At 42.6% G+C, this 13,338-nt stretch overlaps 1 protein-coding gene and 1 long non-coding RNA gene across 3 annotated transcripts in view; both read right to left on the reverse strand.

Annotated features, from left to right (window-relative positions):
- Positions 1–503: 503 nt before the first annotated feature.
- Positions 504–1,824, reverse strand: LOC310821348. Its single transcript, XR_014554861.1, has 4 exons — positions 1,725–1,824; positions 1,205–1,283; positions 923–1,018; positions 504–610 (listed from the first exon to the last, which is right to left on the reverse strand). It is a non-coding gene; the product is annotated as an uncharacterized lncRNA (long non-coding RNA).
- Positions 1,825–9,178: 7,354 nt separating this feature from the next.
- The window catches only part of LOC310820794 (phospholipid-transporting ATPase ABCA1-like), a 36,722-nt gene continuing 32,562 nt past the window's right edge, over positions 9,179–13,338 (reverse strand). For both annotated transcript variants that reach the window (XM_083692582.1, XM_083692581.1), the window contains exons 46-49: positions 12,975–13,078; positions 12,468–12,560; positions 11,974–12,217; positions 9,179–11,627 (exon numbers count right to left, since the gene is read on the reverse strand). In XM_083692582.1, the coding sequence (XP_083548708.1) occupies positions 11,484–11,627; positions 11,974–12,217; positions 12,468–12,560; positions 12,975–13,078 (585 nt within the window). In that variant the 3' untranslated portion in view covers positions 9,179–11,483. The remainder of the gene's footprint in view (positions 11,628–11,973; positions 12,218–12,467; positions 12,561–12,974; positions 13,079–13,338) is intronic.

Here is a 13,338-nt window from a genome sequence, read left to right on the forward strand (position 1 = left end):
ATGACTGAAGGTTTCAATGCTGTGATGTCATAGTTTCAACCGCCTATATTCTTGTTCATTCTATAGACCCATTTAATTCTGTCTATTCCAAATAAACTGATTTTTCCATGGATGGATAGGTAGTAGCCTGATAAAATTGAATCAAACTAAAATTCTCATCATCATGTTATGTTAATCAATACTGATTTGGGGTATCTAACTTACAAATTTCTCTGTAACATTGCCAGGACTTTGCCAAAGCAAGTTGATCCTCCGGTGTCAGATTCTATGTAGATTATCTCTGCTCCTTTTACCTTTATGTTGAACTGCTAGTTTTCCTGTTTCCCTAATAGAATTGTAATGTCAAGATTCCCTGTCTCCTGGACTTCCTTAGTTTGTGGAGTCCAAGTGCTCAGAAAATCCTAAAAACAATATACAAAACATAATTAATGAAGACCACAAAATATGTCAATCCAAATCAGTTTATCATTTCATTATAACAAGGATCACAGTGAACTATCAATCAGTCACACATTCATATTGCACTAGCTCAGATTGGCACATGACATCATAGTGTCTCCAGGTCGACCATGGACGCAGTTTTCCTTCTCTGTGATGTCAGTATGCTGAGCTGAAAGAAAATAAATGAATAATGAGGAAAGACATTTAGAAAAAATTTCTATGAACAATTAGGAAACATTCAAAGCCACAACATCCTCTCAACATCAGTGTTTATTCAAGATATGATGTTTATCCTCGATATGACCTTACAGAATGCTGACATGGGAATGTATTGTGTAGGACACGTGATTCTGACATATAGAATAGGGACTGATGTTAGTACTCCAGGGGCTAGGTGACATTAAAAATAATAAGCCCCAACATTAAGTCAGGTAGCTGACATCACTGAGCGCCTCTCATTGAGCCATCTGAGGACCCTTACCTGCTGTGATGCCGTGGTTGCCCTCTGTTCTGCCTGCGTCAGGCGCCTCTGTAGACGACTGTTCTTCTCCTATAACTCTGCCGTCTGTCTCTCATACTGGACCCAAAAGAGAGCAAGACATTGATATTTACACCTCATGATATCTATATTTACACCTCGTATCACAAACACCAGCTAAGGTCGGTTATAGCGGTCATCTCATAAGACCAACGCACTTTTTCTGTCAGTCATCAATGTGTCTGTGTGTGTGTGGGAGAGTGAGAGAGTGTGTGTAAAAATCACCTCTACAATGGTCTCATGGTCAGCCTCCAGCTGGATCTCCAGTTCCTGAGAGCGTTGCTTCTGTCGATTTAGTTCTCCCCTGAACCCAACAGACGATACCAGAGGAAGGAAGAAAAACAAGTTCAGAAATCAATAGAAAGCCTCAGGCTTCCCTTTTTTCCCCCAGTCTCATCTACATCTCTACCCCCCCTTCCCATTTTTCCCCTGGTTGCTCATTGTCTTTAATGCACCATTTAGGGAAAATCTAATCTCAAACAATTCAGATACAGTAAAATTCAGAGACAGTAAAAAAGGTGCTGCTTTGTGTTCTCACTTGTAGACACACTGAAGTAGGCACATGCCCAAATGTCTGTCTGTTTTGGGATAAACTTGTAGCCTTGAACCTGCCTTGAATTAATCAAATCTCTTGGAGATGCCATCTTAAGTGGTCCTCAGACCTCACATGGGACCTTCTAGTAAAATAAAGGTTCAGCAAATATTGTACAAATATATTTTTTTATATAAATACATAAAATAGTACTTGAGGCTGGTGAGTTTGTTCTCAAAGGCCTTGGTCAGGGTCTTGGCCTCGTCCTTCCAGCGCTGCGTGGTCTTCTGCTGGGCTGAGAGCAGACGGGTCAGGTCAGCACTGGAGCTACGGCTGCTCTCCTCCAGCTCTCGGACCCTCGCGTCCAGACCCTGCTCCTTCCGACTGCACTCCTGCTCCATCTGGGAGACTTGGAAGAAAGGGGTCACGGTGTGGGTGGGTGAGTGTGTGTGAAGAGTATGAAAATAAAACACTGAAGACTAGATGACGGGTCAAACATAAGACACATTTATTCCCAATTATTACTTCTAACAGTTGTGGACATGTTCGAACAAACTCAACACAAGTGGTCTCATGACCAACTAACACAAGTTCACATTACGTTATATCTGACTCCAAAAGATAGTTCATGATCGATAATGCTTTGCTCATCCCTGTGTGACAGACAGTCGATCATATTGGACCCTAGATTCCATTAAGAATACCCAAAATGCTATTACCATACTTATAAGAAATTGTGAGGAGTGGTCACATGGTCAAATACCTGATGTGATGACTCGAGTGTACGTGTTGCTAACTATGCATGTGAACATTAGACATTAATGGTATACTCTGTGATAACCTGGTCACGATTATGTTGTGCTGTTTTAACAGAAAATGAGAATAGAGTATCAACAAAATAACCAATTTAACAGTTTCAAAGCAACATATGACTAAGTTTTAACCATACATTAACGTGCGTCAAGGACACGGGAGAATGGTGCCCGTGGCGGGCCTAACCCAAAACTCAAAGAACAGCTTGCTGTCCCTCTCCTCAAATATCATTCCCAACAAAGGACAAGGTGTGAGATACATTACAATCACAAAGGAATGGCGAGGGTGCAATTTTTTCAGACATTACAATCGCAAAGGAATTGACAAATGGTGAGCCAGGCTCATTCAACTGTAAATAGTTATACACGTTGAAATCAAGGCTGGTGCCACCAAAATCCGTCTACGTGTGTGTGTGTCAGTTACTCTGTCTGGCACATCCACACCCTGCTTCTTCAGGCTGGCCCTCCCTCCATCCTCCTTCCTTTTGCTTGAACCTAGTCTAACATGTTTGATTCATAAACCTGATGCCATGGGATCGGACCATAACAACTCAGCTTGGAACTCAGCTTCCTCAACCCCCAGCTTAGACCATATTTTTGGATACTTTTTTTTTTATATGAGAAAGGCAAACTAAATCCACTCACTCCTACTTGTTGGTCGTCTTGTTGACTACCAATCCCTCCCACTCTCCCTCCATCCCTCTGTACATCCATCCTACCTGTTGTAAAACACATCTCTGGGCTAACAGGCTGGTCTTGCACAGTTGTCCCATCTCCCTGTCCCTCTATCTATCCCTCCCTACTCCTCTCCCCCCTGTCCCCCCCTCCCTCCCTCCATACCTGTTGCTTGGCACGTCTCTGCGTCAGCAGGCTGGTCTTTCGCAGCTCGTCCATCTCCCTGCGCAGCTGCATGTTCTCAGCTTGCAGCTGCAGCCTCTGGTCACTGACCCCGCTGCAGTCCTCCCGCGCCTGAAGCCTCCGCACCTCCTCCTGACACCGGGACAACTCCTCGCCGTAACTGGGGTTAGGGTGATGGGGGAGAAGGTTATTGTCACATTGTTACACTGTGCTGATCTAGGACAGAGTAGGCCTGATAAAGTATTGCATTCGCTACAAAGCTTTCAGAAAACTGACCCCAGGACTGTCAAGTCATACAAGTCAAACAAGCTCTGGAATATCTCAAAGGGTTAGTGTGTCAGCAAAGTGCAGGCCAGTACATTGATGTATTACTGAGTATATTAAGCTTTCAATATGGGAGAGAAAAAATACAGAAGTCATAAAGGTTTCGAGATGGCACCGTGAACATGCAGGGGCCATTTTGTCAAGGCTAAGGTGGCCATCTTGGTTTAGCATCATGGCACATGCATGGTCTTCATCATAATTCTGCACTCCTATTTCTGTGTACTGCAACCCATGGATGTAAAACCATGAGTTTAATTAAACTTATTTTTTAATCCTTGAGGAACCATGTTGAGGAGCAGAAGTGTACAATTCAGGACAAAGGGTACAGATTTGGGACTCAATTGTTTTACTTGCATGCCCAAAAGGGAAAACCATGGCTAAAGTGACTGATTTCCATATCAAATCATTTCTGGGTAAATGTTAGGTTACACACTATATTTCTTCATAATTAAATTGCTCAAAAAGCAGCAAGATGTGGCATTTGTTCCTAGGTTCTTGGATGACTATGAAGTGTTCGCAGCCTACAGTGTTGTGAATTTATGCAGATTTTCTGTTTGCAGTTAGATGCTATTACATTTGTTGAGTTACTTTGTAGCTAGCTTTGTAAAATTGTCGGCAACTACTCAGATAAGTTAGCGAACAAGTCTAATGCTGACTAACATGGGTAAAGTAAAATGTCAAACCAAACACTGGAAATCACAATTTGCAGAACTAAAAGCACTTACGAGACACAGGAAAAACACCTCAAAAACTAAATGCACATGGTTTCAGCAAGGAGTGCATCGGTAAAGGGTTTGCTGGGGGTGTGTCCCAGTCCTTTTATACTGGCCCTGCCGATGAAGCCTATTGGCTGAAGGCAAGATTGGATGGATTGATTGGGTTAGAGGGATGTCAATCTAACTATAGGTGCAGTGCCACTGTGGTGGTTGGAAATCCTGGCATTGATCTACTTCATGCACACTCCACACACACACAGGTGCATGTGTGTGCATGGGACCTCACACTGCTCAGACCATTGCCCTCCCAAGCCACATCAATGCAGCAATGCATCACAACTGTGGAGAACTCCACATACAACTACACTGTGTAAAAGGATATCTCAAAACATTTAAGTGGAACAGCATAGAAGTAGGGTCAGAGGCAGGTATTCAAGACCTGGTTATGGCTCGAGAGCCATGTTTAGTTTTGAATATGTTTGAAATGCAAAGGAGTCGTGGCTCAGCGGTTAATACCTTGCCCCAAGATCAGGGGATTGTCGGTTCAAGACCCGGTGATGGCTCTGGAGCTAGGTTTGGTTTTGAATATGTTTCCTCAAACCCTCAAGTCAAATATAAGAAACAAAGTTTGTAAAGTGTGAAGGAGCTGTGGCTCTGCGATTACTACCTTGTCCCATCATCAAAGGGTTATAGGTTCAAGACCCGGTGATGGCTCTGGAGCTAGTTTTGGTTTTGAATATGTTTCCTCAAACCCTCAAGTCAAATATAAGAAACAAAATATGGTAAGTGTGAAGGAGCTGTGGTTCTGTGGTTAGTACCTTGCCCCGTCATCAAAGGGTTATAGGTTCAAGACCCGGTGATGGCTCTGGAGCTAGGTTCGGTTTTGAATATGTTTGCTCAAACCTTCAAGTCAAGTATAAGACAATCTCACTTGTAAAGTCTACTCTACCCCTTTCATCTTCCTCTCACTGCGCTTTCTTCCCACGCCCTCAGCTGCACTAACTGTGCCATCCTCTCATGGCCTCAGCTGGGTTCGAACCAGCAACGTTCTACTTACAGAACAAGTGCTTTACCACTGTGCCACCGGGCCGCTCACAACAAACACACATCTCCTCGTAATTTTGACATTTACATCAGCAGATAGGTTCAAAAAAAAAAAGAAAGTGCAACAACATCATGGACATCTAAACCTGCTACCTTCTGCTCATGGGGCATGTTCCATACCATTCCGTCACCCAGCTGCTTACAACATATGCACATTCCTCAAACCTTCCAGTCAAATAAAAGAAACGAAGTATGTAAAGTGTGAAGGAGTCGTGGCTGTGCGGTTAGTACCTTGCCCCATCATAACAGGGTTAGAGGTTCGAGACCCGGTCATGGCTCTGGAACATGTGCGAGACCCTGTGGCTGCTATCGCAAGGTAGAGAAGCTGTGCTGCCTAAGGTAGCTTACTGGAACATCGGTGCAAGGTCTGACCAGCGGTCTGTCACCACGGTGGATGACTTGGAAGGTGCGGACAAGGCTTGGACAAAAAAAAAAAAAGGAAAGTGGGGGGGATGTGAGGGAATGTCCCCCCCCGCAAGCTGCAGACAAGGCTCAGGCAAAAAAAAAGGAAAGTGGGGGGGATGTGAGGGAGTGTCCCCCCCGCAAGTTGCGGACAACGCTCAGACAAAAAAGGAAAGTGGGGGGGATGTGAGGGAGTGTCCCCCCCGCAAGTTGCGGACAACGCTCAGACAAAAAAGGAAAGTGGGGGGGATGTGAGGGAGTGTCCCCCCCGCAAGTTGCGGACAACGCTCAGACAAAAAAGGAAAGTGGGGGGGATGTGAGGGAGTGTCCCCCCCTGCAAGCTGTGGAGAAGGCTCGGGGAAAAGGAAAGTGGGGGGGATGTGAGGGAGTGTCCCCCCCCCGCCCTTCCAGAACAATGTCCAGCAGCGGTTATCGAGAAGAAAGCTGATTTTTAAAATGTATAGATACCTCTTTATCCACCTTCCTTCAGAAGGGTTAGGTGGTGGCTAATTCTTGGTAAAAATGCTTCTTCGGAGAAGAATTTTCTATATATAAAATTCTTCTTCTAAGAAGCATCTTCACCAATAATTAGCCACCACCTAAACCTTCCAAAGGAAGGTCACTTGGAAACTGCTCAACTTACCTCATGGCCTCAGCTGGGCTTGCGGGACCTGTCCTTTACCATTACACCACTGGGACGCAAAGACATCACTCTGTCATTTTGACGTCAGCAGACACCTGCAAAAAAAAGAAGTGCAACAACATCAGTAGCATGAACATTTCAAATAGCTACAGTCTGCTCATGGGGCATGTTCCATACCATTCCGTCACCAAGCTGCTTAAAACAAATGCACATTTCCATTGCCACCAACTCTGCCACTGAGGACCATGCAATACTTAACCTTGCAGAAGCAAGACAGGAAGTTAGGTCCCACCCGACCTAAAAGTTTCTGTAACTTTACAATATGTCAAGAAAGTATATTGTTAAAATAGTGGGCAAACACATTACCCCTTTGGAATATCTCAAAGGGGTAATGTGTGTCAGCAAAGTTCAGGCCAGTACATTGATGTATTACTGAGTATATTAAGCTTTGAATATGGGAGAGAAGTCGTAAAGGTTTAGAGACAGCACCTCGAACATGCAGGGGCCATTTTGTCAAGGCTAAGGTGGCCATCTTGGTTTAGCACCATGGCATATGCATGGTCTTCATCATAATTCTGCACTCCTATTTCTGTGTACTGCAACCCATGGATGTAAAACCATGAGATTAAACTTATTTTTTAATCCTTGAGGAACCATGTTGAGGAGCGCAGAAGTGTACACTTCAGGACAAAGGGTACAGATTTGAGACTCAATTGTTTTATTTGCATGCCCAAAAGGGAAAACCATGGCTAAAGTGACTGATTTCCATATCAAATCATTTCTGGGTGAATGTTAGGCTACATAATATATTTGTTCATAATTAAATTGCTCAAAAAGCAGCAAGTGGCAGCAATTGTTCCTTGGTTCTGGGATGAATGATGTTGACTAATTTGTTAGCAGCCTACAGTGTCTTGTGAATTTACGCAGCTTTTCTGTTCATGCTGTTGGATGCTATTACATTTGTTGAGTTACTTTGTAGCTAGCTTTGTAAAATTGTAAGCAACTACTCAGATAAGTTAGTGAACAGGTCTTGTGCTGACTAACATGGGAGGAAAGTAAAATGTCAACAAATGATATTATTTGTTTATTTGATTGGGTTTTACTACCCAGAGCATGCACCCTATAACATGAGCAGATCATGCTAACCAACTCAACCTCTTAAATCACACCTATCAAAAATAGAGGATTTGAAGGAGCGTAGCAAGGCTAGATTTGTACATAAAGAGTCCTGGAAAATGACAGAAACCTAATTTTCATGTTTGGGTGCATCTAATTTGATCTGGTGAAGCCAAAACTCAAACCAAACACTGGAAATCAAAATTTGCAAAACTAAAACTACTTACTAGATGCACAGGAAAAACACCTCAAAAACTAAATGCACATGCTTTCAGCAAGGACTCCATCAGCAAAAGACTTGATGGAGGTGTGTCCCAGTCCTTTTATACTGTCCCTGCCGTGAAGCCATTGGTTGAAGGCCACATTGGATACATTGATTGGGTTAGAGGGATGTCAATCAAATTATAGGGTTTGGCTTAGGTGGCAGAGGGAAATTCTGTCATGGACACATCATGCACACTTTTCAACGCATACACCTTGCACACACACACACACACACACACACACACACACACACACACACACACACTTACGTTTGAAGCTTATCCAGAGGCAGATTTACAACCTGAACCTTGATTGCTATCGTACACACTACTCTGTCATTGCCTTTGCCTGAGAAGACTGTTAAATATAAAGTGAAGGAGACACGTCTAAAGCCACATCCTTATATATACTGGACTCCTGTGGCTGTTTACAATATTGCTCTAGAGTCATCTTTCAGATTCAGATTCAGAAAATCTTTATTGTCCCACACTTGGTCAATTGGTGTTTTTATTGTATAAAAGATATTGCACATTCACATTACAGAACAAAACATATAAAAATAGGTGGATTCACAGATACACAGACAGAGGCATAAAGTCATAACAACTGCATAGTAGCAGTGATACAAATAGCAAGGCGGAGTCAGGTCGGGCAACACTGTAAACAGTACATGATAATCAAGCATTGGACCTATACACAATTCTTTAGAATGTAGCCAGTATTGTTGGCTTGGTGTCGGGAAGCTGAATCTTCGCAGGGTTGAGAATGGAAGAGTCATGGGTGGTGGTATGACTGTCTCATGAGAGATGAATAGTTCTAAAAAAATATAGAGAAGTGCTGCTTCATACGACCGTATTCCTACACATTAAACAAATTATCTTGGACAAGATCTGCAAGTCATGACGGGGCTAACTTCAATAGTGAGTTTCCTTGAATAATTTAATGGATTATTTGTATGAACTGTGGTCAGTTTACTAATTTAAATGTATGTAAATTCTAGTCAGTCTATTTTTATATAGTTCAGTGAGTTCAATCTATTGTGTACAATCGTGTCAATATCATAGTGTACATTCTTGTTACTCTACAGCTGTAGTGCACATTCCAGTTGGTCTATATACACGTCATGTATATATCTATAGAACTACCCTAACAAGAATGTACTGACTATAGATGTAGAAAAACTAGAATGTATAGCTATAGATTTTTTTGTTTATCTATTGTGCTGTGCTACCTGCAGGCGGCGCTGTCACTGATGCTAGGTGACGCAGTCATTGCCCCAACTTACTATTGGATGATTGGCTGTCACTTTGCTGTTGTTGTTGTTTTTTGCCGTTACTGTTGTCAGTTCTTCTTTATGTATGTTTGCATTTGTAAACAAAAATGGATACATCTGTATTCATGTCAATATGTACTGTACACAACAACACGTAACAGACTCAAACAGCCTTTTAATACTTCAAATGTAAACAAATAATATTGAACATCAGAATATAATTACCATGGAACTGGAGGACAATTTTTCTCTTTTTTTTTTCTCCCTCTTACAAACAAAAATGCATTGTAGTTTCACACATCTCTTTTGAAGTCTGTCCATATTCCAGTGCAAAGAGATTTAGGTCTGATATAAAGTGCTTGGTGTGAGGGACGACAATACATGCTGTAGGCCTACTGCCACATCCCCACCAGGACCAATGGGGGGGTTCTGTTCTTCATATCACAAACGAGCAACTCTGGTCCCTGAGGGCAGCTGTGTGCCGGTTTCACTCCAAGCCCAGCTCTAAACAATTAAAAATAACAAATTCAAATAATTAACTAAGCACAATCAGAGGATGTCCTAAATTGAGGCTACCGTTAGATTCAATCTAAAAATGTACTGTAAGAACTGGGCTGGAACAAAAGCCTGCATACCTCCAGGAATCGAGTTGATCATCCACGCTTTATATGATTGAGTACTCTATACCCTGATTTATGCTGCAGAGCTGAACTAAGCTGAGTTGTACTGGGCTGGCTTGGTTATGCGTCCACTGCTGAAACAGGACAGTGTGATAGGAAAATATCCAAAGTATGGTTTGGATCGGCCCTGTCGTGTGTAAAGCCCCCAATGTAACCAACGGTGTTACTCTATTGACTTAATGGTTTTGGTCCCTCTCAGTGTCTGTCTGGCTGGTGCCTGTGGAAAGGTTTTGCCTTCAAACTAACCACGACAGGATTAGAAATATCAGAAATGTTTTGTGTCAGTACACCAGGAGTTAGAGGAAGTGATCTATACACGTATGGTGAGTCATATACACAATAGTCAAACATATTGACGAGATTGGCAACAGCACAGTTACTACTATGAAGGTTGAACTGTGTGAGCACCAGGTTCGAGGCCAAACCTATTCTGACTAATCGCTACTGGTCACACTCATCAGACGCAACACTCCTGTCGGCTGTGGCTGAAGCTGGCTGTTTGAATAAAGATAAACAGTGATCTTCAATACATACATCTTCAATTGTACAATGATGCCTCCCATGACCCTCCCCACAATCCGACTTGACTCTTTTGGCACTTACACTGTTCACAGACAGACATGTACTGGATCCATTTATCAGTGTCTGCCCTACAGTTGCGACTTCACAACTATATATATATATATATAAAAATATTTTTTTTCAGTGGAATACACCATCAAATTTCTCTCCAATGGTCACTCACATTAATACAGTTTTTACAATAGTATTAGAATAGAATTATATAAAGAATTTAGCGGCTCCAGAGACCTACAGTCCAGTAGTAGTCCAACAACAATTGCGCATGTCTGAAGTTTTAACAATAACAGCGCATCTCTTGCGTTACGCCTGCCTGAGGGCTCATGCTTTGGCACACATGCGTTCGACAAAGGTCCTGCATGTGGCTCACTGGAAAGCATGCAATACATCTCTCACAAAGACCAATCAAAACAAGGCAGTTATATCGTTATAACGCCACATATTCATGTACAGATATTGACCCTGTTACTGTACGTCTTTACGATGACAAAGAGAAAGTACTTTTTTTTTAAGGATTGCAGCTTTAAAGAGCAGTTATCCGACAACCTTTCACGGTTCTAAAAAGCATCATTTGTTGTGCCTTTGTCTGTCCAGAATATTCCACAGCCTATGTTTTTATCTTCTTCCATGGTATTTCAAATTGGAGTGTTCATTTCTTTCTCCACCATGATAGATAATCGCTATGCTGGACAACACAACAACAACAACAAATATTCATCTTTAAAAAAACACAACAGGTCATTCTTTTCAATGCCTATTTAAAACTAAAAATGATCAAATACATTTCTGTCATTTGGGATTGGAAACGGACTTCTTTAAACTGGACTTTGTAACAAAGAGAGAAAATAGACCCTGAAATGTCCATGGTTGCTGGCAGTGAACGAGAGGAAGGGCTGTAAAGCACACAGAACCATTGACTCTCTACGCTTTAGCAGGAGACAACTGAAGTCAATTCAACTTTTCAGTCTTTCAATCTGGCGACGGGCACCAGGCCCATCCTCTTGTTAGTAGATTTCTCTTTTTCTTTTGCATTGATCGGCATTGAGTTTCATTTTTCAGTGTTGAACTTCTGCCATTCTTGCGACACCCTATATGGGCTTGTGCAGTCCACTGAGAAATAAAAAATAAAAAGAAGTAAAAAAGCAACAGCCCTTCAGGCTGGTCCATCTATCACGGGTTCTCCTGGAGGAGACGCATGGATTCACACACAGCTTTCTCTGGCCTTCTCGTCTACGAGGAAAGTGTTGAGCTGAGAAATGTCCACCGCCACTGCGTCTCTCTTGTTCATGGAAATGTCTTTAAGGTGGTCCTCATCACTTTGGTCTTTGGCAAAATTGACAAATACCTGAGAAAAGAGCACACACAGACCAAACGGGTCAGTACTTTATACACGCAAACACAGCCTAAAACTATTCAAAAACGTTATTATATATTATATTTGTTTTATCGTCAAAATAATTCTAAAAGAGCTTTTCTTTTTGTCACTCTGGCTCTGTAACTTTGGTGCCAGTCACTCAGTCACGTTGTGTGGATCAATGAATAGTCAACACCCTCTCCACCAATCACAATCGAGTATTCAACAAAGCCGTGGTATTATTCTACGTGAACATACAGGTATGTTGAATAATATCTCGTATAGTATCGTACAGTTACTGTTTGTCAAAATGGCCCAACGTGATAACAACCCTTACTTGGTCAAGTGTAGTCTGGGACACAGAGTAGTCTTCTATGTGCAGCCACTCCTTGTTCTTGGCTAGTATGCTGAAGATGCGGGCCAGAGAGGTGCGGGAGGAGGACAGCTGGTACTGTAACATGTTCCTGTGTTTCTCCTTCAGAGTGCTGCCTTGAAGCTCCTTCTCAATGAATTCCATCACCGGCCTGAGGTCCGGATTAGGCCCCGCCACCCGGAGGATGATGGTGTAACCATCCCCAAACCTGCAGAGAATCATCAACGTATTATAGGAGATGTGCATTAGCGTCTTCTAAACACCGGCACAAAATGGCTGCCGTGCATGGACCATGGTGCGACTGAACATGTTGGTGGTTCCATTTCAAGGCTTAATATTTAATGCGAGCCATTGTAATCATATATAGATATGGTATTATGAGCTGCCATGGTGTCTTGACTCCTTTTCAATAAGTAGCATGTCTGTATGTAAGGAAGCGTATCCATCTCTGCTCTTACCTGTTCTTTAAGTGTTGTACGCTGCCTAGGCAACGGAACCTTCCGTTCACCATGATGGCCATCCTTGTGCACAGGGCCTCACACTCCTCCATGCTGCAACACACACAAACACACACACACGTTAGTCAGAACAAGTCAGGTTTTTTTTCAAATATATAAACTAATCTTTGTCTATCTGAGTCTCATTGAGATACAAAAGGGACCTTGAACACTGTTGATTCTGTGAAAGAGTTCAACCAAAGACCAGATAGATCATTCAACCAAAGACAGCGATGTTCGAACAATTACTTCAGCTTTGGCAACCAAAATGACAAGACACTAGCCTAGAGAAAGCCAGGTAGAAATTTTAATTAAATTGATTGAAACCCTGAGGAAGGCAGCTTGCTGCCGAAACATTGGTCAAATAAATGATTATCATCGGAACGAGAGTGTGCGGCTCTCCTTCTATCTTTTAGTTGCCACGCCTGTTGTAGACGGGGTTGTGTCTCGTCTTCAGTCTGATCTTACCTGTGAGAAGTGAGCACCACAGAGCGTCCCTCTTTGATGATGCTGAGGATGCAGTTCCACAGCGCCCGACGGGCCTTAGGGTCCATCCCTGTCGTGGGCTCGTCCTGTCACAAACAACACAGACAGTTTCACCTACAGCAGTCCACAGGTTGAGCCTCACACAAGTGAAACACCAGAACAATACGGAAACAGCGCCATCCTCTGTCTAATCAGTTGTTGACATCCCTTGATGGAGAGACCATTTTGTAATTTGAAAACAGCTTTGAGACTGACTGTTTTCAGATAATCCAAGTTTAAGATTTAGTTTGACCACATTCAGGTAAAGGCCGATGAGTTACAACTGTTTTCAGATAATCCAAGTTTG

Source organism: Argentina silus (assembly GCF_951799395.1).
Source record: "Argentina silus genome assembly, chromosome: 21".
Taxonomy (NCBI): Eukaryota; Metazoa; Chordata; class Actinopteri; order Argentiniformes; family Argentinidae; genus Argentina; species Argentina silus.